This window comes from Hemitrygon akajei, chromosome 21 (assembly GCF_048418815.1).
Source record: "Hemitrygon akajei chromosome 21, sHemAka1.3, whole genome shotgun sequence".
In the NCBI taxonomy this organism is placed as follows: Eukaryota; Metazoa; Chordata; class Chondrichthyes; order Myliobatiformes; family Dasyatidae; genus Hemitrygon; species Hemitrygon akajei.
In genome coordinates, this window is record NC_133144.1 from 9,774,772 (window position 1) to 9,799,509 (window position 24,738).

At 50.4% G+C, this 24,738-nt stretch overlaps 1 protein-coding gene across 1 annotated transcript in view; it reads left to right on the top strand.

The window, feature by feature from the left end:
* iqgap1 (IQ motif containing GTPase activating protein 1) overlaps positions 1-24,376 on the top strand; it is a 113,761-nt gene extending 89,385 nt beyond the window's left edge. Inside the window, exons 22-38 of the mRNA XM_073024762.1 lie at positions 911-980; positions 1,553-1,761; positions 3,596-3,751; positions 4,061-4,224; positions 5,236-5,460; positions 6,366-6,506; positions 7,439-7,523; positions 11,990-12,225; positions 13,234-13,366; positions 13,878-13,980; positions 14,369-14,498; positions 15,372-15,459; positions 18,045-18,257; positions 18,476-18,642; positions 19,833-19,961; positions 21,510-21,618; positions 22,700-24,376. Coding sequence (XP_072880863.1) covers positions 911-980; positions 1,553-1,761; positions 3,596-3,751; positions 4,061-4,224; positions 5,236-5,460; positions 6,366-6,506; positions 7,439-7,523; positions 11,990-12,225; positions 13,234-13,366; positions 13,878-13,980; positions 14,369-14,498; positions 15,372-15,459; positions 18,045-18,257; positions 18,476-18,642; positions 19,833-19,961; positions 21,510-21,618; positions 22,700-22,813 — 2,472 coding nt within the window. The 3' untranslated portion in view covers positions 22,814-24,376. The remainder of the gene's footprint in view (positions 1-910; positions 981-1,552; positions 1,762-3,595; positions 3,752-4,060; positions 4,225-5,235; positions 5,461-6,365; positions 6,507-7,438; positions 7,524-11,989; positions 12,226-13,233; positions 13,367-13,877; positions 13,981-14,368; positions 14,499-15,371; positions 15,460-18,044; positions 18,258-18,475; positions 18,643-19,832; positions 19,962-21,509; positions 21,619-22,699) is intronic.
* Positions 24,377-24,738: the final 362 nt, after the last annotated feature.

Here is a 24,738-nt window from a genome sequence, read left to right on the forward strand (position 1 = left end):
CTGAAGCAAGGTGCCTTGACCTGTGTGAATTCACTGCTCCACCTTCACTCTCTCCGTGACAACAGGCAGGATTTTCCCTTTGTCACCCCTTCCCATTCAACTTCCCGTTCCCTTTTGTACTTGTCAGCTGGAGAAAGTGTCAAGCAGACGGTGCCTAGGCAGGAATTTGTATGTTTGTGTTGTGACAACGTGAGCTGACCAAACACACACAAACTGCTGGAGGAACTCAGCAGGTCAGGCAGCATCTTTGGAAATGAATAAACAGTCGATATTTCGGGCCGAGACCATCCAGACTGTCTGTCTGTTCCCCTCCCAGGGCCAGTTTCATAAGCTGAAAACAGTTACATGAGCTTAGGGTGAGACCTGCTGCACATGGTAAGATTTACATTTTTATAGACACAAGAGATTCTGCAGATGCTGGAAATCCAGGGCAACACACACAAAATGCTGGAGAAACTCAGCAGGTCGGGCAGCATCTACAGGGAGGAATACCAAGTTGACACTTCGGACTGAGACTCTTCATCAGCTCCCACCCCCTGGTGACCACAGACTCTAGCTTCACGCCCTCTCTGAGCTCACTGCGAATAGTCGTTTACTGTCTGACCGGACCGTCCTCTTTCCTCTTGATCCTTCTGATCCCAGCCTCCCCAACACCCAAAGGTCAATCCTCCCGATCAACCGCGGCCAGCCCACAGGCTGGGAGGCACAGCCTGATGGGGACAGGTGGTGGGGGAATTTCTCCCGGGGCTGGTCCATATCCGGATCTGTTAGCCGGAGGAAGTGGTCAAGGCAGGTACACTAACAATAACCTGCGTCTGTGGGTTGTGATGGGGTTCGAGTGTGACCGACACTCTCGGCGTCCCTGAGACCAGCACTCCACCTGATACCCAACCATCTGTTTCGTTCTTAGGAGTCGGACATCATTAAAATCCAGGCGTTCATCCGGGCCAACAAGGCCAGGGATGATTATAAAACACTGAGTGAGTATCCAAACCACCTCGAGTCAACTCCCCCCACCACCAAACCTCTCTGCTCACCCCAGACCCTCGCCCAACCCTCCTCCTCCCTCACCCTCCCCCACCCCAAACCCCCTTCCTCATCCTCCCCCACCCCAAACCCTTGTCCAACCCTCCTCCTTCCTTACCCTCCCCTACCACAAACCCTCACCCAATCCCCTCCCTCATCCTTCCCACCACAAACCCCCTTCCTCACCCTCCCCCACCCCAAACCCCCTTCCTCACCTTCCCCCACCCCAAACCCTCACCTAACCCTCCACCTTCCTCACCCTCCCCCCAAACCCCCTTCCTCATCCTCCCTCGCCCAAACCCCCTTCCTCACCCTCCCCCACCCCAAACCCTTGCCCAACCCCCGTCCTTCCTCACCCTCCCCTCCCCAAACCCCCTTCCTCACCCTTCCCTACCACAAACCCTCGCCCAACCCCCTCCCTCCTCATTCTTCCCTACCACAAACCCTCGCTCAACCCCCCTCCTCATCTTCCCCACCCGAAACCCTTGCCCAACCCCCTCCCGCTCACCATCCTCTCTCTCTACAGTCAGTGCAGAGCAGCCACCGATGGCCGTTGTCCGTAAGTTTGTCCACCTACTTGACCAGAGTGACCAGGACTTCCAGGAGGAGCTGGAGATGATGCGCCTGAGGGAGGAGGTGGTGACTCGGATCCGATCCAACCAGCAGCTGGAGAACGACCTCAACACCATGGACATCAAGATCGGGCTGCTGGTGAAGAACAAGATCACGCTGCAGGTACCTGGATCCGTGTCCAGCCACCAATCTGTCCCCTCATCCGGACATTTCCTGTCCCGTCTGATTTGGACATGAGGGAATCTGTGCCCTCCATAGACACAGGCAACCCCGGAAATCTCTCCCCTCATCCGGACGATCCACGTGACCCCTCTGCTCCTCACATGATTAATGCCAATCGTAGACACAGGGAATCACCCTCCTCACCTGAACGATCCTTGTGTCCCCTCCGCTCTAGACATGAGGACTGACCATCGTAGATACTGGGAATCAGTCCTTTCATCCAGACAATTCCTGTATCCCCTCTGCTCCAGAAATGAGGAATCTCTGCCCAGTATAGACACTGGAAATCTCTGCCGCACCCAAAGTCACCTGAAACCCTTGTCCTGGCACTCCTGGAAATGTCACTTTCCCCTCTGGGAATACCACTGAGTTGTGAGATTCAGGGATATGAGACTGACCTAGTGCGGACCATTCCTCAGCTCATTGGGCCGATAACCCAAATCTCCCTACTCACTCCCTCCTCCCAACTTTTGTTCCTGGACTGTAGAAATCAAAGTTTGTTGTTGTCATAGGCTGAGACCAATGACCTATGAACACCATGAAGGTGAACTTTTTTTTCCAGCAGCTCTGAACATTACTGGAGCAGCACAGTGGCCTGGTGTAACACGTTACTGCTCCAACGATCACGATTCAATTCCACCTGCTGTCTAAGAGTTTGAACATTCTTCCTGTGCCCGTGGGTTTTGTCTGGGTGCTGCATTGTCCTCCCACGTTCCAAAAACGCAGGGGTTAGTAAGTTGTGGGCATGCTCTGTTGGTGCCAGAAGTGTGGCAAGACTTGTGTGTAACCCCCAGCTTATCCCCGGATTGTGTTGGTCATTGGCGCCAACAAATCAAAGGCAGGTTTAATGTCAGTGGCAATGGCATGAAAGGTTCGATCTCCACCTCTGGTGTTATCTGTCTGAATCAGGTTTCTCATCACTGACATATGTCGTGAAATTTTGATGTTTTGTGGCAACAGTTGGGTGCAATACATTAAAATAACTATAAATTACAATAAGGATATATAAAATAGCTCAAAAAAGAGAAAAAATTAGTGAGGTAGAGTACGTGGGTTCATTGTCGGTTCAGAAATCTGAATGCAGATGGGAAGAAGCTATCCTTAAACATTGAGTGTGTGTCTTCAGGCTCCTGTGCCACTTCCTTGATGGTAGTAATGAGAAGAGGGCATGGGTGATGGGGCTCCTTGATGGTGGATGCTGCCTTTTGCGGACATTACCTTTTGAAGATGTCCTCGACACCCCCGTGCCTCCTCCCTGTTGAGAACAGATATAAATTAACGTGAACTGGAGTTAACGTAGGTTCTGCAAGTGAGACCAAGCTCTGGGAGGAGTTGGTGGCAGTTTGCTCCCGTGCCACTGGCACAAGAGCTGCAATGACCTGTGCATTGAGGCAGTGGCAGTCAGCAGCACTGTGATGACGTGGTGTTGAAGGACACAGCGGGTAGGAGCCTCTGCATGTTGATGTGTGCAGTGTGGGATTAGATCTGTCACATGGAAACATTACAGGGAATTTAACAACAACCAACTCAATCCAAGGATGTGCTGGGGGCAGCCCGTGTGTGTCGCCACACTTCTGGTGCCAACATTGCATGCCCACAACTTACTAGCCCTACGCCATTCGTCTTTGTAATGTGGGAGAAAACTCACAGGGAGAATATATAAACTCCTTCAGAAAGCAGCGTGAATCGAACCCCGACAGCAGACCACTGGTGCTGCACTAGCCCTTATGCCGCGTACCACCCCTGGATTCTGACGCCCAGTGACATTTTGCAGGAGGTGGTGTCACACAGTAAGAAGCTGACACGGAAGAACAAGGAACAGTTGTCAGACATGATGAAGATCGACAGACAGAAGGGGGGCCTGAAGGGGCTGAGCAAGGAGAAGCGAATGAAGCTCGAGGCATATCAGAACCTCTTCTACCTTCTCCAGGTGAGAGCGCTGGGGGGTGGGGGGGGGGGGAGAGGTTGCAGATTCTAAATGAATATCTGAATGCTCCTCAAATTCCAGCCCTGCCCTCACAATTCACAGTCACCCGGTACGGAGAGTGGTGGGTCACTCCGCATCTCTGTGACAATTTGCTCCTGAGCCTGGCTGAGCTGGGCGTTTATGGAGTGTGGTCCAGTCCCTCCCCTCCCTCCTGAACAATAGGGCTGGGTGGACGAGCACGCGATCCGTCGGGATAACTGGTCTGTAACGGATCTGTGGATCAATGAGAAACCTGTGCATGTTTTCCCACAGACAAACCCCACCTACCTGGCTAAGCTGATCTTCCAGATGCCGCAGAACAAATCCACCAAGTTCATGGACTCAGTCATTTTCACTCTGTACAACTACGCCTCGAATCAGAGAGAGGAATACCTTCTGCTGAAGCTCTTCAAGACAGCTCTTCAGGAGGAGATCAAGTACGTGTGTCTCCGCTTCCCCACCTGGAGGGAGAGTCGATGCTCAGTCCGGGGGAGAAGGGTAGGGCCAGTGACAGCAAAGCTGTGGAGGTCTCCGCCCTGCATCTTGGCAGGAGGAGGTGACACACACAGTGGTGCTGGGGAACAGAATGGTGTTCCGTTGAGGACTGTAGACATCGGCAAGGAGGGGGATGGTGTGTGGCACGTCCCAGGACCGGCAAACTCAGTTCAAATAGCTAAATAAGTAAAGAGCATAAGACATAGGAGTAGAATTAGGGCATTCAGCCCATCGAGTCTGCACTGCCTTTCTGTATGAGCCATATTTTACTCTATGGCTGAATAAATCTCCAGACAGACCACTTCTGGAGTATTGTGTGCAGTTCTGGTTGCCCCATTACAAGAAGGCTTTGGAAAAGTGTAGGAAGAGTTCATCAGGACCCTGTCTGGATCAGAGGATTTGCTAAGAGGAGAGGCTGGACCCGAGTTGCTGGCATTGCAAACCGTTACACTAGCCACACCTCTGAAGCCACAGCTGTTGGAGAATCATACTGGGTTTCCCAGAAACCAATTGCATCAGATTGGCCCCCTGGCGCCAATCTGATCACCAGTACCCCACGGGTGGTCATGCTGGGGTCCACGGGGTGCAGACCCTCTCCCACTCTGTGTCAGCTCCCAGCACTCCAATCCCAGGGCGACACAGTGCACTGCCTCTCAATGCCAGAGAGCTGGGTTCGATTCTCACCTCCACCGCTATCTGTGTGGAGTTTACCAGCTCTCTGTCTCTGACCATGTGGGTGCTCCGGTTTCCTTCCACATTCCGATGACCTGGTGTGGAGGTGGATGTTGGAATCTGGGAGGAGCTGATGGGACTGTAAGTAGACTAAAATGGGAGCAGTGTAACTGGGCGGGCGTGGACAGTGGGTTGAAGGGCCTGTTCCCTGCTATCTCTCCCTCCCTGTCCATGGTTCCAACCCCACCACGTTCTGGCCTGATGTGTCCCCTTTCCGGCAGGTCGAAGGTTGACCAGATTCACGAGATTATCACCGGAAACCCCACCGTCATCAAGATGGTCGTGAGTTTTAACCGGGGGGCACGGGGGCAGAACGCCCTCCGCCAGATCCTGGCGCCCGTCGTCAAGGAGATCATCGAGGAAAAGACCATGAACATCAAGACCGACCCAGTGGACATCTACAAGGCTTGGGTCAACCAGATGGAGTCACAGACTGGAGAAGCCAGGTGATGGGCGTTCCACCAAAGACCCTCACTCTTCCCATCCCCACCACCTTCACCCTCCACCTCCTGCCCCCTCACCCCCCCAACCTTTCACCAAAGCTTAAAGTAAATTTATTACTAAAGTACACATATGTCACCATATACAACCCTGAAATTCATCTTCTTGCGGGATTCACGGTAAATACTAAATACAGTACAATTATTGAAAGACCACATCCAACAGGACAGGAAAACAGCCAATATGAAAAAGACAAGAAATTGCAAATACAAAACCAGGTAATAAATAAATAAATAAACAATAAGTATCAAACATGAGATGAAGAGTCCTTGAAAGTAAGTCCATAGGTTGTGTAAACAGTTCGGTGATGGGGCAAGTGAAGTTATCCCCCTGGTTCAGGAGCCTGAAGGTTGAGGGGTGATAACTGTTCCTGAACCTGGTGGTGCAAGTCCTGAGGCTCCTGACCTTCTATTAAAAACAACAAGAAGAGGAGCAAGTCCTGGATAATGGGGATCCTTGATGAACCCCCTCCCTACTCCTCTTCCCCATCCCCCACCCCACTCCGCTTGCACGATCCCAGATGGGGGAGTGGGGGATGCTTCCAGTTTACTGCTGCCCCGCCCTGCACTTGAGCAGCAGGTAGGGTGGGTCAGTGGGAGGAGGGAGGTGGAGGGGGGTGGGGGGGGAAGAGAGGCAGATTCACAAGGGGAATGAAGGGGACGAGAACGTGGAAGGGTTAGTGTAACGAGGTTATCGGGTCACTGCACCTGATGAGGTCAGGGGTCACAGTTCATTGTGCGTGTTGCTAGGAGGGTCAGCGTGACAGTGTTGGTGACGGGGATGGGCGTTGGGGTTGAGGGGTTTGGTTGATGGTCTCAGGGTGTAACTAACTCTCAACCCACCCCTGCAGTAAGCTGCCATACGACGTGACACCAGACCAGGCACTGGGGCATGAAGAGGTGCGGCAGAGGCTTGACGCCTCCATCAAGAACATGAGGACAGTGACAGACAAATTCCTCTCAGCCATTGTCACATCGGTGGACAAAATCCCGTGAGTGAGCAGAGAAATAACCCCTCCCCTCCCTCCCCCCTCGGTATAGAGAGCTCTCCATCGGCACAGAGATCTCGAGATCCCTTCCTCACCCATGCCACTCTCAGAGCCCATCTACACCACCTCCCTTAATGTGGAACCCTTTTCAGTGCGCGCGCACACACACACTCTCTCACACCCCATCTCATACATGCACATGTGTTCATAGACACACATACTCAAACTCTCTCTCACACTCTCTCACTCTCCCTCTCACACCCTCTCACACTCTCTCACTCTCCCTCTCACACTCTCTCACTCTCCCTCTCACACTCTCTCACTCTCCCTCTCACACTCTCTCTCTCTCCCTCTCTCACTCTCTCTCACACTCTCACACTCTCTCACACCCCATCTCATACATGCACATGTGTTCATAGACACACATACTCAAACTCTCTCTCACACTCTCTCACTCTCCCTCTCACACTCTCTCACTCTCCCTCTCACACTCTCTCTCTCCCTCTCACACTCTCTCTCTCCCTCTCACACTCTCTCTCTCCCTCTCTCACTCTCTCTCACACTCTCACTCTCTCTCACACTCTCACTCTCTCTCACACTCTCACTCTCTCTCACACTCTCACTCTCTCTCCCCCTCCCTCCCTCTCCCCACCTCCCTCTCACTCACTTATTCTCTCTCACTCTGTCTCTCACTCACTCTCTCACTGTTTCCCTGTCTGACTCAGGTGCCACAAGTTCATTGGCTCCCTGTGAACCCTAACTCTGGGTGGGAGGTCATGGTCTGCTTCACCTCCACCATCCTCTCACCAGACTCAGAGGATGAGGAACTCTCAGCATGGATTCCAAACCTCCAGTGCCTCCCCTCAACCCCGACAGAGCCCGTATCCCCCTGCTGTTTCTCTAAACGAGCCTGACCTTCTCCATCTCACCCACAGGTATGGCATGAGAATCATCGCCAAGGTGCTGAAGGACTCGCTGCACGAGAAGTTTCCGGATGCCACGGATGATGAGCTGATAAAGGTGGGCATTGCCCCTCCACCCCAGTGAAACTCTAGTCCCTCTCCTCCTCCCTCTACAGTGGTTACTAGGCCAAGGTGTACAGTGTGGTTCTCCTGGCCAGAGTCCTCAGGGGAGAGGTCACCTGGCCATTGTTCAAAGGGGAGTTTCTCCTGGCTATAGTCCACAGGAGGGAGGTCACGACCATTGTCTACAGGGTAGGGTTATCCCAGCCATTGTCCACAGGGTAGGGTTATCCCAGCCATTGTACACAGGGTAAGGTTATCCCAGCCATTGTCCACAGGGTAGGGTTATCCCAGCCATTGTCCACAGGGTAGGGTTTCTCTGGGTATTATCCACAAAGGGATGTTCTCCTGGCCATTGTCCACAGGATAGTTTTCCTGCCCATTATAAATAGGGGACGTTCTCCTAGCCGATGTGCACAGGGTAGGGTTCCCCTGGACATTGTCCACAGGGCTGTGGTCTCCTGGCCATCCACGGGGGGGTAGGGGGTCTCCTGGCCATTGTCCAGTGGAGGTGGGTGGGGGGGTTATCCTTGCTGGTGTATGACACTTGATATGCCATGTGATGAGGATTTGATTCTCATTCTGGGCCACGCAGTAATAGTTGCTGGGGAATAGTAGACCCACCAGCTGCTTGTTCTTCCTCTGTGACCTCTCTGCCTCTGTCCCTCTGTAACCTCTCCCCCTCTGTCCCTCTAACACCCCTCCCCCTTTGTCTAACCCCCACCCCCTCCGTCTAACACCCCCGTCTAACCCCACCCCATCTAATCCCCTCCTCTGTCTAACCCCCCGCCTAAACCACCCCCTGTCTAACCCTCACCCCCTCTGCCCCATTTCTCTCCAACCCCCTCTTTGCCTTTCCTTTCTCAAGACTATTCATTCCTCTTCTTTCTCTCCTCTCATCTAATCTCCTCCCTCCCTACCCTGGCCTTCGTCTCTCCCACCCTCTCTGCTCCTCCCTCCCTCCCTATGTCCATATCATCTCCAGCGTGTTCTCTGTCCCAGTCGGTCCCCTCCCTCTCTATTTGTGCCACAGTAGAGTAGCAGTTAGCGTGACGCTGTTACATCTCGGGGCACTGGAGTTCGGAGTTCATTTCCGGCATCCTCCGTTCCCTCCTGTGGGTTTCCTCCCACGGTTTGTAGGTTAGTTGGTCATTGTAAATTGTCCTGCATTTGGCTAGTGCTAAATAGATGGGTTGCTGGGAGCACAGTTCAATGGACTGGAATTTATTACTAATAAATAATAATATATAATAAAAATAAATGAAATACCCCCTGCACTGTCCTTTCTCCGCATCTGTTCCCTCTGCCCTGATCTTTCCACGACCTGATGTCCTGTCTTCCCCACCCTACGACTCCCTCATCTACCATCTGTCCACTCTTGCCCCAACCTGCCACCACTCTCCTGCACCGCCCCCAGTTCATTGATTCCTAAGTACAGTGGATTCAGGTTAACTGGGACCCATCGGTCCAGTACATTTTGGCCCAATTTTCATTTGCCAAATACATTTTCGGCAAAGCAGCTGCTCCAATTCACTGAAGTTTCATGGAAATAGTTAAAAAGGTATATATAAAAAAAAGACAAAATGACTAACAAATTGTGTATTTAAGTGAAACACTGACCAAATGAGAACACTACCAATACTATAAAACTGAGTATTAGATCCCAATCCTTGTTGATGGAGGAATTCATTCAGGTTGCATCTTTTGACTGTGAACAACATCAGTGTAGTTAATGGAGTGCCTTCATACAATGTTAACGTAGCACAGGAACAGGCCATTCAGCCACAGTGTTCTGCTGAACCAGCCAAAAAGCAAATCAAAAGCATGTAAACGCTAATCCCTACACCATGTCCATATCCTCCTTCCTTATATTCATGTCCCTATCCAAATGTCTCTCAAAAGCCTCTAATATATTCGCCATTCCAGGCATCCACAATTGTGTTTCAAAGAACTGGGTCCTCATATCCTCCTTGAACCAGCCCCTCTCACCTTCAATGCATGCCCTCTGGTATTAGACATTTCAACCCTGGGAAACAGATATTCTCTGTTCAGTCTCTGCCTCTCATAATCTTGTAAACCTCTATCAGATCTCCCCTCAGCCTCTGCTGCTCCAGAGAAAACAATCCAAGATTATCCAGCCTCTCGTGACAGCACATGCCCTCTCAACCAGGCAGCATCCTGGTAAACCTCTTCTGCCCCCTCTCCAAAGCCCCAACATCCTTCCTACAGTGGGGCGACCAGAACTGTGTGCAATACTCCCGATGTGGCCAAACCAGAGTTCTGTAAATTTGCAACCTAACTTCCTGGCTTTTGTAATCAGTGCCTGGACTAATAAAAGCAAGCATTCCATAAGCCGCCTTACCCACCTTATCGACCTGTGTAGCCACTCTCTAGGAGCTCTGAACTTGGATCCCAAGATCTCTCTGCTCAGCAACACTGTTCAGGATCTTTTCCTTGCATTTGCCCTACCAAGGTGCAACACCTCACATTTATCTGAGTTAAGTTCCATCTGCCATTTCTCTGTCCATATCTGCAACTTGATCTATATCATGCTGTGTACTTAGGCAATCTTCTACACTATCCACAACTACGCCAATCTTGGTATCATCCGCAAATTTACTAACCCACCCATCTCTATTGTCCTCCAGGTCATTTATATACATCACAAACAGCGGAGGTCTCAGCACAGATCAATGCAGAACTCCACTAATTACAGACCTCCAGCTCGAATAAATCCCTTCAACCACAACCCCCCGTCTCCGTTGTGCGAGCCAGTGCTGAATCCAAACAGCCAATTTGCACCAGATCCCCTGCATCTTAATCTTCTGGATTAGCATCCCATGAGGGACTTCGTCAAACGCCTTACTAAACTCCACGTAGACAACATCTACTGCCCTACCCTCATCAATCTCTCTTGTCACTTTGTCAAAAAACTCAGTCAAGTTGGTAAGGCAAAGACCTGCCCCACAGAAAGCCATGTTGGCTCTCCATAATTAGGCCATAGGTTTCCAAATGCTCGTCTATTCTATCCCTAAGAATTTTCTCTAGCAATTTCCCTGCAACTGATGCAAGACTCATCGGTCTATATTTCTCAGGATTTTCCCTTGATCCCCTCATAAAATAGAGGTACAACGTTAACCACTCCCTTGTGGCTGGAGAGAACACAAAGATACTGGTCAAATCCCCAGCAATCTCGTCTCTTGCCTCCTTCAATAATCTGGGGTAAATCCGGTCAGTCCCTGGGGACTCATCCACCTTAATACTCATTAGGAGTCCCTAATGTATTTATACACTCAGCACTGATCTCCTGGTCCTCCATATCCTTTTCCTTGGTAAGTACTGAACCAAAGAACTCATTAAGTACGTCACTCACATTGTCTAGCAAACGTTACCTCCTTTATCCTTGAGTGGTCGCACCCTCTACCTGGTTATCCTCTTGCTTCTGATGTATGTATAGATCAAAATTCACCTTAATCCTACTTGCCAAGGAGTTTTCATGTCCCCTTCTGGTGTTCCTAATTCCCTGTTTAGTTCTTTTCTGGATGTTGATGACTGCATCCTCCAAATCTTCACTGTCCGTGTAACATTCAAAATGATTGTTTTTAAATTCTTCATAGTTTTGAACTAGTTGAAGCAGTGAAATTGTTTCATTTCCACTATCGACTACTTCTCAACTGAACTGTCTTGTTGTTTGTTTCTCACCAGCTATCAGTGACAAAAATCAATGTTTTTTTAACACACCTAACCGATACTATTTAAAACCTGCTCACTCGAAGCAGGGTGTTGTGCCTAACAGCCTTGGAACTGCCTGCAATTGATGCTGATTAGAAACTGATCTGCAGCAGTCTCCTGTCCCAATGAAGTGGCTGCCCCCGTTGACCAGAATCCACAGTGTGGGATTATTTATTTGTTTGCAGATGCAGTGCAGAACAGGCCTTTCCGGCTCAACAAGCCACCCTGCCCGGCAACCCCTGATTATAACCTGAGCCTAATCATAGGGCAATATACAATGACAGATTAACTTACTAACTGGTGCATCTGTGGAGTTTTGGTGGAAACCAGAGTACCTGGAGAAGTCTCGTGCGGTGATGGGGAGAATGTACAAACTCCTTACAGACAGTGTCAGAACTGGACTCCAATCACCACCCTGAGCTGTAATAGCATCACACTACCGTGACGTCCCCACGTGGGCTAACTGGGTGTAGAGGTGGGATGGTTGGTGAGGGTGTGTGAGGTTTGGGGCATGTTTGGAGGACTGATTTATGGTGGAGATGGTTTAGGGTGGGTGTGTGAGGTTTGCAGTGGGGGGTGGTGGCAGTCATTGGTTCGGTGTGGTGCCCTCCCTCCTTGTGTGTGAGATGGGGGGGGGTTTGCAGAAAGTGTTTTGTTTTGGGAGGTGCGCCTTGCCCTCCTTCCTTGTGTGTGTGTGTGTGTGGGTGAGAGATGTTGCTGTGTCTGCCGCAGATCGTGGGAAACCTGCTGTACTACCGGTACATGAACCCGGCCATCGTGGCCCCCGACGCCTTTGATATCATCGACCTGTCGGCTGGTGGCGGCGGGCTCTCTACCGACCAGCGACGTAACCTGGGCTCCATCGCCAAGGTCCTGCAGCACGCAGCCTCCAACAAGATGTTCGACAAGGAGTACTGTCACCTGGCCTCCATCAACGAGTACTTGTCCCACGCTCACCACAAGTTCAGGTAACAACAGCAGCCCCACCCCCTGCCAGGTCCCTGTATGCTCGGCCTTAATACATCGGCCAACCTATACACAGCAGGATCTCACACACCACTGAGGGTGACCATGTCTGGAGTTCTCAGCCCTGACTGCAGAGGACGGGAAACAATAGTAACAGAGTCTAGGACCAGAGGGCACAGCCTCAGAGTACAAGGACGTCCCTTTAGAACAGATATCCCAGGAAAGAAAGGGCATGAGGAGCATTTGATGGCCCCAGGCTTGTATTCATTGGAATTCAGAAGAATGAGGGAGTTCTCATTGAAACCTGTTGAATACTGAAAGACTGGGAAGAGTGGATGTGGGGAGGATGTTTCCTATAGTGGGGGAGTCTAGCACCAGAGGACACAGCCTCAGAATAGAACATCGTCCCTTTAGAATAGAGATGAGGAGGAATTTCTTTAGCTAGAGGGTGGTGAACCTGTGGAATTCATTGCTACAGACACCTGTAGAGGGCAGGTCATTGGGAATATTTGAGATGGAGGTTGATAGTTCCTTGATTAGTAAGGATGTCAAAGATTACAGGGAGAAGGCAGGTGAATGGGGTTAAGATGGAAAGTAAATCAGCCATGATGGAATAGCGGAGCAGACTCGATGGGATGAATGGCCTAATTCTGCTCCTGTGATTGTGGCCTCTCGCTCTGGTTATCCAAGTTCTCTTACTGTTTTCACTCTCTGATTTTTTCCCCGTGTTTGGTGCTGATGACGCACACTCCCCTTTCCTTCTCTCATGCTGCCCCTCCACCCATACAAAGACCCTGCTTTGGTGCAAATCAGACAGGATTGGAAATTGGGAAAACTCAGCCTATCTTGCAGAATCTGTGGAGAGTTAATGATTCACCAGAACTCCAAGGCGGACTCTCTTTTGCTCACCTCATTCACACTCCGTCCCTCACACACCAGCACCAATTCTCTCTTGCTGTCTATCATTTTCTCTCAGTTTTCCCCCTCACTCACCCACTTCCTCTTTCTAGGAGGTTCATCCAGGCAGCGTGTGAGGTGCCAGAGCTCGAGGACAAGTTCAACATCGATGAGTACTCTGATCTGGTGACCCTGAACAAACCAGTCATCTACATCTCCATCGGGGAGATCATCAATACTCACACGGTGAGCTGCCCCTCCTGCAGTGAGACTCATGCTCAGAACTGGACACCCCCCCCCCCCCCAGTTCCACCCCTCTCACAGTGTGACCCTCCCTCATTACTACCCCTCTCACAGTGTGACCCTCCCCCAGTACCACCCCTCCACAGTGTGACCCTCCCCCAGTACCACCCCTCCACAGTGTGACCCTCCCTCATTACCGCTCGTCCCTCAGTACTGCCCCTCCCACGGTGTGACCCTCCCTCATTACCGCCCCTCCCACAATGTGACCCTCCCTCAGTACCGCCCCTCCCACAATGTGACCCTCCCTCAGTACTACCCCTCATATCAAGAACACTCCCTCTATACTAGCTGAGTGTCCTGTTGCTGTGTGTCTCTCCCTGTGACCCAGATGAGGGCTCCTGGATTATTTGTCATTATCGATGCCCCCCCCCCCCCCCCATCTCTGGGTAATACGTTGGGGTGGATCAGGTGACTTCAGCCCCATGGTCGCTGACTGTTCTTCTCCCCACTGCAGCTTTTCTTGGATCACCAGGATGCCATCGCGCCAGATCACAACGACCCCATTCATGAGCTGCTGGAGGATCTCGGCGAGGTGCCCACCATCGAGTCTATGATCGGCAAGTGCTCTCCGTTCTCTGGCAGCCCCCTTCCCTCTCTCTCCCCCTGCCTGGCCTGCGTTCTTACTCCTTCCTACCATCGGATGTCTGTTTCCCTGTTTCCTGTCAGAGCTTCAGTCAGTCACTCGTCACACCCTGGATTCAATGTCTGTCTCTTTCCCTCCCCTCCCACCACCTCCCCACCCTCCCCTCCCCACCCTCTCTCTCCCCTCCCACCACCTCCCCACCCTCTCTCTCCCCCCCCACCCCCTCTCCCTCTCATTCTCATGCACTTTCTCCTCTATATATCCCCGTGCTCCGAGCTCCCACCAGGGACTGGTCTGATCACACCCAGCATGTCTGGCAGAGCTTGCTGTGTGAACTGAACTGTGCTTGTCCTGTGCCACAGGGGAAGGAGGCATGACTGATGCGGGCAAGGAACAACTGGCCAAGACTGAGGTGTCCCTCTCCCTCACCAACAAGTTCGACATGTCTGGAGAACAGAACGAAGAGATGAACGCCCGCGCTCTGCTCCTCAAGTGAGTCACTGGGTGGGCACGTGGGAGAACCTTTGGCCCTCTTTAAAAGTTCTCCTGCATTCCCATAGCACCACTCACATCCTTACACATACAGTTACGTTTTAATTGGATCCATCATAGTAGCAAAGGAGCACAGACAGCTCCCATGATGAGATAAGGACTTGCTGGGTGGTTTGGCTGGAGTGCCTGTGAGAGTTCTTAAAGTTTAGCTTTATTTGTCACATGCACATACATCAAAACGTACAATAAAACACATCGACCAGTACAGTCCTGGGATGGGCTGGGGGCAGCCGGCAAGAGTTGCCCTGCTCCTAATGCCAACAGAGCGTGCCCACAGCTTACTACCCCAACCCGTACGTCTTTGGAATGCAAGAGGAAACTGGAGAGCCCAGAGGAAACCCACACGATCACGAGGAGAACAGACAAAGTCCTTCAACTGACAATGGGCATCAGCTCTGTAATACCCAGTATTCCCCATCTCCCCCCCCCCCCCCCCCACCTGCAGGCTGGACCCTCGAGCTCCTCGGATTTCCCCTCCCCTGACACTGCAGCAATCCATTGTCCTCACGGCACATCTGCCCCCTGCAGTTCTGGCCATTTGCGCCCCTGAATGGAATCATTCCAGCTCCAACATAGAGAGAGGGACAGTATGGAAACAGGCCATTCAGCCCTCCTCATCCATAGGGCCCCCACTTGCCTTTGTTTGGACTGTCCCATTAGAACTCTCTTTCCATCTACACTTGGGGCCCTCGCTGATGGAGTTCTGTCCATCACCTTCTCCTGGCTCCTGGTACAGGCTCTCATCCTGGTCTTTGGGACTGGGGAAGAGACCCAGCCCACTACTGACCCCTTCATTATCTCCTTCGATTCCAGCACAAAGAGGCTGATTGTGGACGTGATCCGGTTCCAGCCAGGGGAGACGCTGACCGAGATCCTGGAGAGCCCAGCCTCTGCGGAACAGGTACGTAACAAGCCCCAATCAGCTGACTTCTGGCAGATTGCCAACACACTGTCCAGTCTTCCAGTGGCACTTTACTCTCACACTCACTCTCATGTATACACACACACTCACTCTCTCACACTCGCACACTCACTCTCACACACACTCACACTCTCTTACTCACTCTCTCACACATACTCTCACACTCACACACACATACATACTCTCTCACACTTGCTCCCATATATATATATATATATATACACACACACTCACTCTCATATATACACACACACTCACTCTCTCACACTCACTCACACTAACACACACTCACACTCTCACTCTCTCACACTCACACACTTGCTCCCATATATATATACACACACTCACTCTCTCACACTCAAACACTCACTCTCTCACACTCACACACTCACTCTCTCACACTCACTCTCACACTAACACACACACTCACACTCTCTTACTCACTCTCACACATACTCTCACACTCACACACACATACATACTCTCACACTTGCTCCCATATATATATATATACACACACTCACTCTCTCACACTCACTCACACACACTCTTACTCACTCTCTCACACTCACACACACTCTCTTACTCACTCTCTCACACATACTCTCACTCACACACACTCTCTCACACTCTCTTGTACAGTCACACACACTCTCTCATACACTGTCATACACACATACGTTCTCACACACTCACTCTCGCACTTGCTCTCTCACACACACGCGCACACACTTAATTGCCTATAAAAAAGTATTCCCCCACCCCATTGAGAGTTTTCATGTTTTGTTGTTTTATGACATTGAATTACAGTGGATCTAACTTGGCTTTTTTGATACTGATCAACAAAAAAATGACTTTCATGTCAAAGTGAAAACAGATCTCTACAAAGTAATCTAAATTAATTACAAATATACGACAAAAAAATAATTGATTGCACAAGTATTCACCCTGTTCAAGTCAGTATTTAGTAGATACACCTTTGGCATTGGTTACAGCCTCAAGTCTGTGTGGACAGCTCTCTATCTGCTTTGCACATCTGGACACTGCAATTTTTCCCTGTTCTTCTTTACGAAACTGCTCAAGCTCTGTTAGATTGCGTGGGGATCATGAGTGAACAGCCCTTTTCAAGTTCACCCACATATACTTTGTTATTTTTAAGCCATTCTTTTGTAGCATGCGGTCATTGTCTTGCTGGAAAACAAATCTTCTCCCAAGTCGCAGTTCTCTTGCGGACTGCATCAGGTTTTCCTCCAGGATTTCCCTGTATTCTGCTACTTTCATTTTACCCACTACTACCTTCCCAAGCCTTCCAGGGCCTGCTGCAGTGAAGCATCCCCACAGCATGATGCAGCCAGCACCATGTTTCACAGTAGGGATGGTGTGTTTTTGATGATGTGTGGTATTTGGCTTATGCCAAACATAGCGTTTAGTCTGCTAACCAAAAAGCTCAATTTTGGTTTCATCAGACCATAGAACCTTCCTCCAGCTGATTTCAGAGTCTCCCACGTGCTTTCTGGCAAACTCCAGCTGAGATTTCAGGTGAGATTTTACCAACAGTGGCTTTCTCTTTGCCACTCTCCCATAAAGCTGTGACTGGTGAAGCACCCGGGCAACAGTTGTTGTATGCAGGCTGTCCCATTTTAGCCACTAAAGCTTGAAACTCCTCCAGAGTTGTCATAGGTTTCTTGGTGGTCTCCCTCACTTGTCCACTTCTTGCAGGGTCACTTAATTTTTGAGGATAATCTGCTCTAGACAGATTTACAGCTGTGCCATATTCTTCCATTTCTTGATGATTGACTTAACTGTACTCCAAAGAATATTCAGTGACTTGGAAATTTTCTTGTATCCATCTCCTGACTTCTGCTTTTCATTAACCTTTTCATGGAGTTGTCTGGGATGTACTTCTGTCTTCATGGTGTAGTTTTTGCCAGGATACTGACTGACCAGCAGTTAGACCATCCAGATACAGGTGTATTTTTACTGCAATCCCTTGAAGTACCTTGATGGCAAACAGTGACCTTAATTTAACTAATTATGTACTTCTAAAACCATTTGGCTGTATCATTAATTATTTGGTGTGTCATATTAAAGGAGGTGAATACTTATGAATCAATTATTTTGTGTTTTATATCTGTAATTAATTTAGATCACTTGTGTAGAGATCTGTTTTCACTTTGACACGAATGAGTCCTTTTCTGGTTTCTGATCAAAGAAAGCCAGATTAAATCCACTGTGATTCAATGTTGTAAGACAATTAAACATGAAAACTTCCGGGGGGTGGGGGGGAGTGGATAGTTTTTAATAGGCTCTCTCTCTCGTTCTCTCTCTCACGCACTCACATGAACAGGCATACTCACTCTCACACACACAGTCACTTTCTCAATCCCTCTCGGGCACACTCACTCTGGAACACGTGCACCCGCAGAGAGAGACAGTTGACACCCACACAGTATGGTACATGTGACCATATTACCCGAATCTCAATGCAGATGTAAACAACAGATCACACAGTAGGGGACAAATGAAGCTACTCTGATCTCACACTGCGATACGTACTCCCATAGGATGCTGATCACCAGCGAGCGATGCAGCGACGAGCGATACGGGATGCAAAGACCCCTGAGAAGATAAAGCGGAATCAGCTGGAGGAGGAAGAGAACCAGATGACCCTGACGGAGAAGAAAGAGAAGATTGTGCAGAACCTGAAGAAGCTGGCAACCCTGGGGAAGGTCAACCCCCAGAACAAGTACCAGGACCTGATCAACGATGTTGCCAAGGTAACCAGCCCATCCTGGGGTCCCGCCCCGGTGGGAGTGTGTCTCCGCGGGGTATTCAGCAATGTCCACCATCACTGAAACACCAGCCAGCGGGTGTTGAATCTGTGGAATTCATTGCCACAGACAGCTATGGAGGCCAAGTGTATTTAAAGCAGAGGCTGCTGGATTCTTGACTAACCTGCTATTCCTCTGTCCCCCATCCCACTGCCTGCGGCCAGGATATCCGAAACCAGCGGCGGTACCGACAGAGGCGGAAGGCAGAATTGGTGCGCCTGCAGCAGACGTACAGCGGCCTGATCTCCAAGACCACTTTCTTCGAAGAGCAAATTGACTATTACAACCAGTACATCAAGACCTGTATGGACAACCTGGCCAGCAAGGGCAAGTAGGTGCCTCTAACCCAGAATCTGAGGGGTCTCCCCTCCGGTGTTCAGGTCTGGTGAGCAGGGAGAAGCTGTTCTCACCATTGTCTCCATGTTGACTAAGTAGGAACAGTCATCAGTCACACTGGCTTCACGGTCTTCTGCCACAAACTGCCCGAGGGAGGGCTCATCAATGGTTCCCCGCCCGCCTCCCACTATTGGTCTTTCCCCATCTCCCCTCCTGCCCAATTCAAGCCCTCTCCAAATACCCACACTCGATGCACACACTTCCCCTCCCCTTCCTCCAACACATTCCCATTCCCCTCCCTCCAATAGACTCCTCTCAACTCCACGCTCTTCCCCATAATCACTCCCCGCACCACTACAGTCACACCACACCATTCCTCTCCCTCAACACACTCCCCTCGACCCCAGTCTCCCCTCCCCCAACACTTTCCCCCTACAGTCACATCACTCCCATTCCCCTCCCTCCAAAAGACTCCCCTATCTCCCACACTTGCTCCCACTCACCCCACAGTCTCCCCTCCCTGAAAAATTCTCCTTCACAGTCACACCCCCCCCCCAGTTCTCCTCCCCTCAGTCTCCCCTCCTGATTCCTATAATGGAGATTGGATCTTCCTCAAGCTGCCCCACCCATACCCCTCTCCCTGCAATAACTGTCTGCAGGGTGGCAGCGATCACCTCCCCCACCCCCCGGCGATGACCAGATAAAGACAGATCAGCAAGATTATTTAATGTCATTTCCTGTGTAACAGAGGACAAAATAATTGCAGCACAATAACGTAAAGAACAGAAAAATAATAAAAACACAATCAATAAATAAATATAAAAGATAGTTTATATGCACGTATTGATAGTATATCAAGTATGTAAAGTGACACTAGGCACAGGAGTGTACACAAGGTGACTGACAGGAAATGATGAAGTAGTGATGGTGGGGGTGTGGAGGGGTGGGTTAGTGGGTGGAGGTGTTGATCAGTCTTACTGCTTGGAGAAAGGAACTGTTTTTGAGTCTGGTGGTCCTGGTGCGGATGCGATGGAGCCTCCTCCCTGACGGGCGTGGGACAAGATGTGCTCCAGAACAGTGCCAAAGCATTTCTGCCACCTGAAGAGCCGGGTGTGGTCTCCAGGCTGGATGGGTTGGGGTCACAGCCTCCATTCACTCAGATGTTCCCTCACTTTCCTCTGCCAGGGTCTCGAAGAAACCAGGAGACAGAAGTGTGAAAGGAAAGAAGAGCAAGCAGGTTTCCCAGCGGTACACTGCTGCCAGGCTACACGAGAAGGGCGTTCTGCTGGAGATTGAGGACCTCAACACCAACCAGTGAGTGTGAGGGTCGGTGGGGAGGTGAGGGGCTCCTGTACTGGAGTGACCAGCTCCCATTGGAAGGGGTGCCTCATCCCTGGGGAGAGGGGAGAAACCTGGGAGGTGAGAAGCATCTGAGTGAGAGTCCCTCCATTGGTGTGGCTCAACCATCTCTCTGGATGTGCAAGGCAGAGCGGTACGATATGGAGAGCAAGCTATTGCCCATGAGCAGGCTCTCTCCCCCCCACCCCCCAACACAACTGACGAATCCAAAGGACTGGCGGAGACTGGCACCAGTGTTTGAGTTGCCCATCAGTAGGGCTGCCTTAGGGACTCCAGCTCTGGATTTTTCCTCAGGGTTTACTCCCAAAACCTTCCCCGTAAGGCAGCGAGTGTTTGAGATCAGTTTTCCTGCTCCGAGATGAGCTGCCAACCATGGCTGATGAGCCCCATCTGCCTGAGGCATCTGCGAGAAGGGGCTCTGTTTGCAGGAAGGACGTGGTATCTTCATTCTGATTGAGCTAAGTCTGCCTCCAACTCCATCACCTCATTTGCTGCCCATCCCCCTTCCTGGCCTCTGACCTAGACCCGACTTTTGACCTCTGGCCTGGTAACCTACCTACTCCTGGAGTTCTCGCCCTCTCTGCCTCAGAGATCCAGAACCTCTTCCCCAGGTATAGGGACTGGAGGTTACATTGGGATGGAAGGAGGCCATTTAGCCCATCAGGCTGTAACGTTGGGATAGCAGGAGGTCCCTCATCAGCCTCTCACTCCTGTTCCTGCACTGAGTTAGTGCCAAACCAACCCATCGGTATTGACTGAGATTCTGTGACACTTCCCACCAGTGGGTGGGGGCAGTGCTGAGTTTACACCATGTGCCCCAGGGGCTATTTTGTGTTTGTAAATAACTCACAAAGTGCAATTCCATGGGTGGGTTTTGCTGTTACGGTTTGATGAGGTTCCTTAAGGTTGTCATAGCTAGGGTGGTTGGGAGTGGGGTGTAGTAGGGGGGAATCACACTGTCTATTAAATGCTCCCAATGGCGTGTGTCCCAAATAGTCAAATCCAGCTCCTGACCTTCACATGGCTCAGCTACTAAGCCCAGCAGAACCGTTTCTACTACTGTTCCCAGTAGAGAGCCTGTCTCTATTGGGCAGAAGCAGGTTACTGGTGCCTTAAAACCAGTCACTTTGGGCAGATGGGGCTTGTCAGTCATGTTTGGTAGCCCGTCTAGGAGAAGGAAAATTCTGATCTCGAACCTCTGCTGCCTTTGGAAGTAAACCCTGAGGAAAAATCAGAGCTGAGTCCCTAAGGCAGTTCCTTTGAAATCCAAACTCTGTGTGGGTGGACCTCTTTAAAACCAAAAGGTGTCAGAGCAGGATTGAGCCAACGGTTCTTGTTGACGGGCCGGCCCCTCTGACAAAGCAACGCCTCCCTCCCCCAGACCTACAGTGGAGTATCAGAAGGTCAGGCTGGGGCTCGAGCTGAAGGTATCTGCTCCTTGCCAATGGTCTGGCCCAGTTTCTCAGGAAACTGTTAAACAAAGCTCTTCTCTTCTGCTTACAGGTTTAAAAATGTCATTTTCGACATCTGTCCCACAGAGGAAGTGGGCGACTTCGAAGTGAAAGCAAAGTTTATGGGGGTCCAAATGGATTCTTTCATGCTCCACTATCAGGTAACGGTCCACCCCTTCCCAAATCCTCAATCCCGCAGCGCATTAACATTGTAATTCTCTTCTTTATTTTCATATCCTCCCGGCTCCACCTCTTCTCTGCTAACCCTTCGTCCCATCATCCCCCTGTGCACCTCCAAACCCAACTGTCTGCAGGAAGGTTGTGGAGACTGTGGAAAAGAGTATAGAAGCAGTTCACCAGTATGCTTTGTGGAGTTGAGGCTCTGAGCCCGGACAAACTTGGGTCTGTTTGCTTTGTTGAGAGATGCAGCATGGTAACAAGCCCTCCCAGCCCGACGAGCACAGTCACAGCAAATCAACCTACTGGCCCGTACATCCTGGGAATAGGAGAGGAAACCAGAGTACCCACTGAGACAGTGGCAGGAATCGAACCCAGGTCACTGGCGCTGGAGAGCGTTGGACTAACAGCCATGCCGTCGTGCTGTCCTCATGGACGGAGTCCTGGAGCACAGGGCTCGGGTGGTCCAGAGGGTGTGCCGGGTGGGAGACCACAGAGAGGCGTCATTCTCTGCTCAGCGGATGTTAATGTCAATCAGAGACACGAGGTTGTAATGGGTGGGGGGAGTAATCAACACATTCTTAGCTTGATGCTTTACAGCAGCAGAGATCAGCGTTCAATTCCCACCTCTGACTGTAAGGAGTCTGGACGTTCTCCCTTTGACCATGTTGTTTTCTTCCAGGTTTGCTCCCACATTCCAAAGAGACGTACGTGTTGGATTTAGTAAATTGTGGGCGTGCTGTGTTGATGCTGAAAGCATGGTGATGCTTGTGGTCTGTCTCCTCCCAGCGCATCCTGAGAGAGTGTTGCTTGTCGACACAAACAAAGATCATCTTTAATCTCAGTGAGTCGGCAGCATCTATGGAGGGGAATAAATAACTGATGCTTATTTCCTGAGACCCGACATCAGGATCTGATGAAGTCACAGCCCGAAACGTCAATTGTTTACTTATTTCCATAGATGCTGTCGGACCTGCTGAGTTCGTCTGGCATTATGTGTGTATTGCTCTGGATTTCCAGTATCTGCAGAATCTCATTGTTAATCTTTAATCTCCCCCTACTCAGGACCTCCTCCAGCTCCAGTACGAGGGTGTCGCTGTCATGAAGTTGTTCGACAAAGCCAAGGTCAATGTCAACCTGTTGATTTTCCTGCTCAACAAGAAGTTCTATGGGAAGTAGAGGGAGGCTGGTCCAGGATCCCTCACTGCCCCAGTGACAAGATGCTGCCTTTGTGGTGTGCACGTCAGTTTAGTTCTGCAGAGATCAGAAATGGATGCTCGAAGATGTGACCCATATGGAGGAGAATAGGGTTATCAAATTGTGCAATTTTATATTTCATATGATATAGCCAGAACATTTATAGACAGCATCTTCTGCATTCATAGTGGTCTTTGAATTGCTTAAGAGGCGTAAATATTTGTAAACACAACCCTCTCTTATTTTTATATAAACTACATTTGCAACTTTGCCATTTCTGTGCAGGAACTGTCTCTTTCCCAGTCAAGCTTTCTAACTGTCTGTTCAGTCCTCTGGCCTCTTTGCCTGGGATAGCAGTTGGTTGGTGGATAGGGGTTTGTCCAGCCCACCACATTCCATCTACTGAAGTCAAAAACTTGGAGCTATTATTCCCGGGATAATGGGTGCCAGGCACTTTGGGAAACACACATCCTTTTCCAGTGCCCACTGGCATTAAATAGACAGTAAGTCTGCAGGAGGAGAACAATGAGGGTACGGAATGAATACCGCTCATGAAATCCCCATGGTTCAAGCAAACACCTGCACCCTGACTCAACAGTTCAGTGGAGTTGTAACACACTGGAGTAATTGCCCCCTGTTGTGCCTACAGACTGTAATTTCAGCAGCTTCTTACCCAACACATCCCTACTGGGAGATAGGCCGCTGACAGCAGCTCACCAGAGTCATCTATCCTGGGCCAGTCTTTCAGATTGTCCCCAGGTACACCCCCATCTCCTCAGGATGAGGATTTTGGCCTTCAATCGATTTTGTCATGCTGGGTTTTTTTACAGGACGGGCTTGTTCGACCCAGGTTCAACTGTCCTCCTTTCACAGTTGGGCGTGGGACTGTCCATAGCGGAATTGTAGGTTCAGTTTCGTGCTGGAGCCTTACAGGTCATCTTGAGGTGTGCCTTGCCTCTCCGTGTCCACAGCTCTTCCCTCCAACTCCCCACCAGTGCACACAGTTAAGGAGGAGCCTTCTGTCTCTGCCTCTCTGTTACAGTGTCACTTTTCGTTTGAACCCTTCCTCAGCCTTGGTGTTCCACGGATCACATTCCCCCCACACGGTCTATCTCCTGAGTGGTGGGCCCTGGATTTTTCACCACCTCCATTGTGGTCCCACCATTAACCCACTTCTGACACTGTCCCTGTGGGCAGGTGAGGTGAAAGGTGACAAGAGGTGTCCTCAGCTCAGCCAAATCCGTGCTCTCCCAACTCCTGGAAGAAAGGACTGACTGGACTGGTGCATTCACAGTTGCTGAGCTAGAAGCGACCATTTAGAGCAGCTCGATGCACATCATTGCAGGCGCGTGGACAGCTGTTGCACAGAGACTACACAGAGAAAGTTGTAGTTGGCTAAATTATTTGTCCCATTCCTGATGCTCTTACAATGAAATTACTGATGCTCTTACAAAGGAATATCGGTTCATTTTAAGAAAAATAAATTGTGTTTCCGTCTCCAAGATCAGTGGGTGTGCTGATGGACTGAATCACTTATTTGGTTTATTTAACTGTGTGTGGTCTCTTTCGTTTCTCACACTTGCCTTGATCCTGCTCTGTGCACGTACCTCACGTTTTCCCGGGGTCCGGGTACTGGGATTCCTTGCTCCCACTCTCCAGCACAGGTTCGAGACACACTGAAGCTCCGACAATGCCCCGTCACACACTCCTGGAGCACACGTTAAAGACAGCAGAATTCTCTTCATGTTGTCCTTTCCCTCACTTCCAGAGTAAAGCTCCATCTACATAGTCCCAATATCCCAGGTTAATCGTAGAGTGAAGCTCCCTCTAATTGTCCTATCTCACTCCTGGGACATGGGTTAGAGACAGAGAGACCTCTCTCCACACAATCCCATTACACACTCCTG